We start from the raw sequence: 1,261 nt of genomic DNA on the forward strand, positions 1-1,261 counted from the left end.
CCAAACCCCCCCTCAGTGTCCCCCCCCCCGGCCGAGATGAGGCCGAGCCCCCCCCCCGGAGCGGAGCTTGGGCCAGGTACGACCGGGGGGGGACACGGGGGGGACATGGGGGGGACATGGGGGGGCTTGGGGACACCGGGGGTGTCACCAGGGGGTGGGGACATGGGGGGGACATGAGTGGAGTGACAGAGGTTGGGGACACGGGGGGGTGACATGGAGGGGGCACAGGGGAAGGGGACACGGACTGGGGGGTCCAGGAATTCCCTGACGTGGGATTTCCCAGCAGCCACCGGGCCCCCCGAAAACACCGTCACAGGAGGGGACAGGTGAGGGGGGACACCCTGTCCTTTGTCACATCCCCTGGGACACCCCTGTCACTTGTCACCTCTGTCCAGTCCCTCCTGTCCATTGTCACCCTCCTGGTCTCTCCTGTCCCTTGTCACCTCCCCTGGGACCCTCCTGTCTATTGTCACCCCCTCCAGTCCCTCCTGTCTTTTGTCATCCCCTCCCTGGTGACATTTGGTGGCTTTGGGGGCTCCTGGAGCCCCCCTGACCCCCCCCCCATTATCCAGGAGGAAACCTGGGAATTCCCCCCGGGAGGAGAAGTTTGTTAAGAAGCTGCTCATTAAACGGTAACTGGGGGGGATGGGGACCCTCGGGACCCCCTTGTCACCTTTGTCCAGGGCCACCTGTCCCCCTTGTCCCATCCTTGTCACCCCCTTTGAGGGTCCCTGGCCCTTGGTCATGAGGGTCCCCCCATCTCGTCCCCTGGGCCAGGGGGTGGCGAGGACCCAGGACCCCCCTGGCCCTTGTCACCATGTCCCCAGCATCCCTCTGGAGTCCCCCTGTCCCCAACTCTCCCAGACCTTGTTCCCCTCTCCCCGGGGTCCCCCCCGTCCCTTGTCCTCCTGTCCCCGGGGTGCCCCTTGTCCCCCCGTGTCCCTTGTTCCCCCATCCCAAAAGCCCCAGATGCTTCCAGCCCCCCCCAGACTCCCAGGATTTGTCCCCTGGGGGTGTTCCTCTGGTGCTGACCCCCCTTTCCCCCCAGGAGGCGTCCCCGAGGGTGCCAGGGCCCCCCCCCACGCCCCCTCAAGGTGCCGCGGGTGTCGCTGGAGCGGCTGGAGCTGGGCCTGGCGCTGGACCCGGCCCTGCCCCTGCCCGCCTTCCGCGTCCTGCCGGGGCCCTCGGCCGGGCAGTTCAGCGTCATCGTCATCGAGCAGGGGGGGACAGCGCAGGGGACAGCCCAGGGGACAGCCCAGGG

At 68.1% G+C, this 1,261-nt stretch overlaps 1 protein-coding gene across 1 annotated transcript in view; it reads left to right on the top strand.

Moving 5' to 3' along the window:
- TRIM28 (tripartite motif containing 28) overlaps positions 1-1,261 on the top strand; it is a 10,361-nt gene that overhangs the window by 6,364 nt on the left and 2,736 nt on the right. Inside the window, exons 9-11 of the mRNA XM_017839608.1 lie at positions 284-326; positions 573-632; positions 1,049-1,253. Of these exons, the coding sequence (XP_017695097.1) occupies positions 284-326; positions 573-632; positions 1,049-1,253 (308 nt within the window). The remainder of the gene's footprint in view (positions 1-283; positions 327-572; positions 633-1,048; positions 1,254-1,261) is intronic.

This window comes from Lepidothrix coronata, unplaced genomic scaffold, assembly GCF_001604755.1.
Source record: "Lepidothrix coronata isolate B3197 unplaced genomic scaffold, Lepidothrix_coronata-1.0 Scaffold441, whole genome shotgun sequence".
Classification (NCBI taxonomy): domain Eukaryota; kingdom Metazoa; phylum Chordata; class Aves; order Passeriformes; family Pipridae; genus Lepidothrix; species Lepidothrix coronata.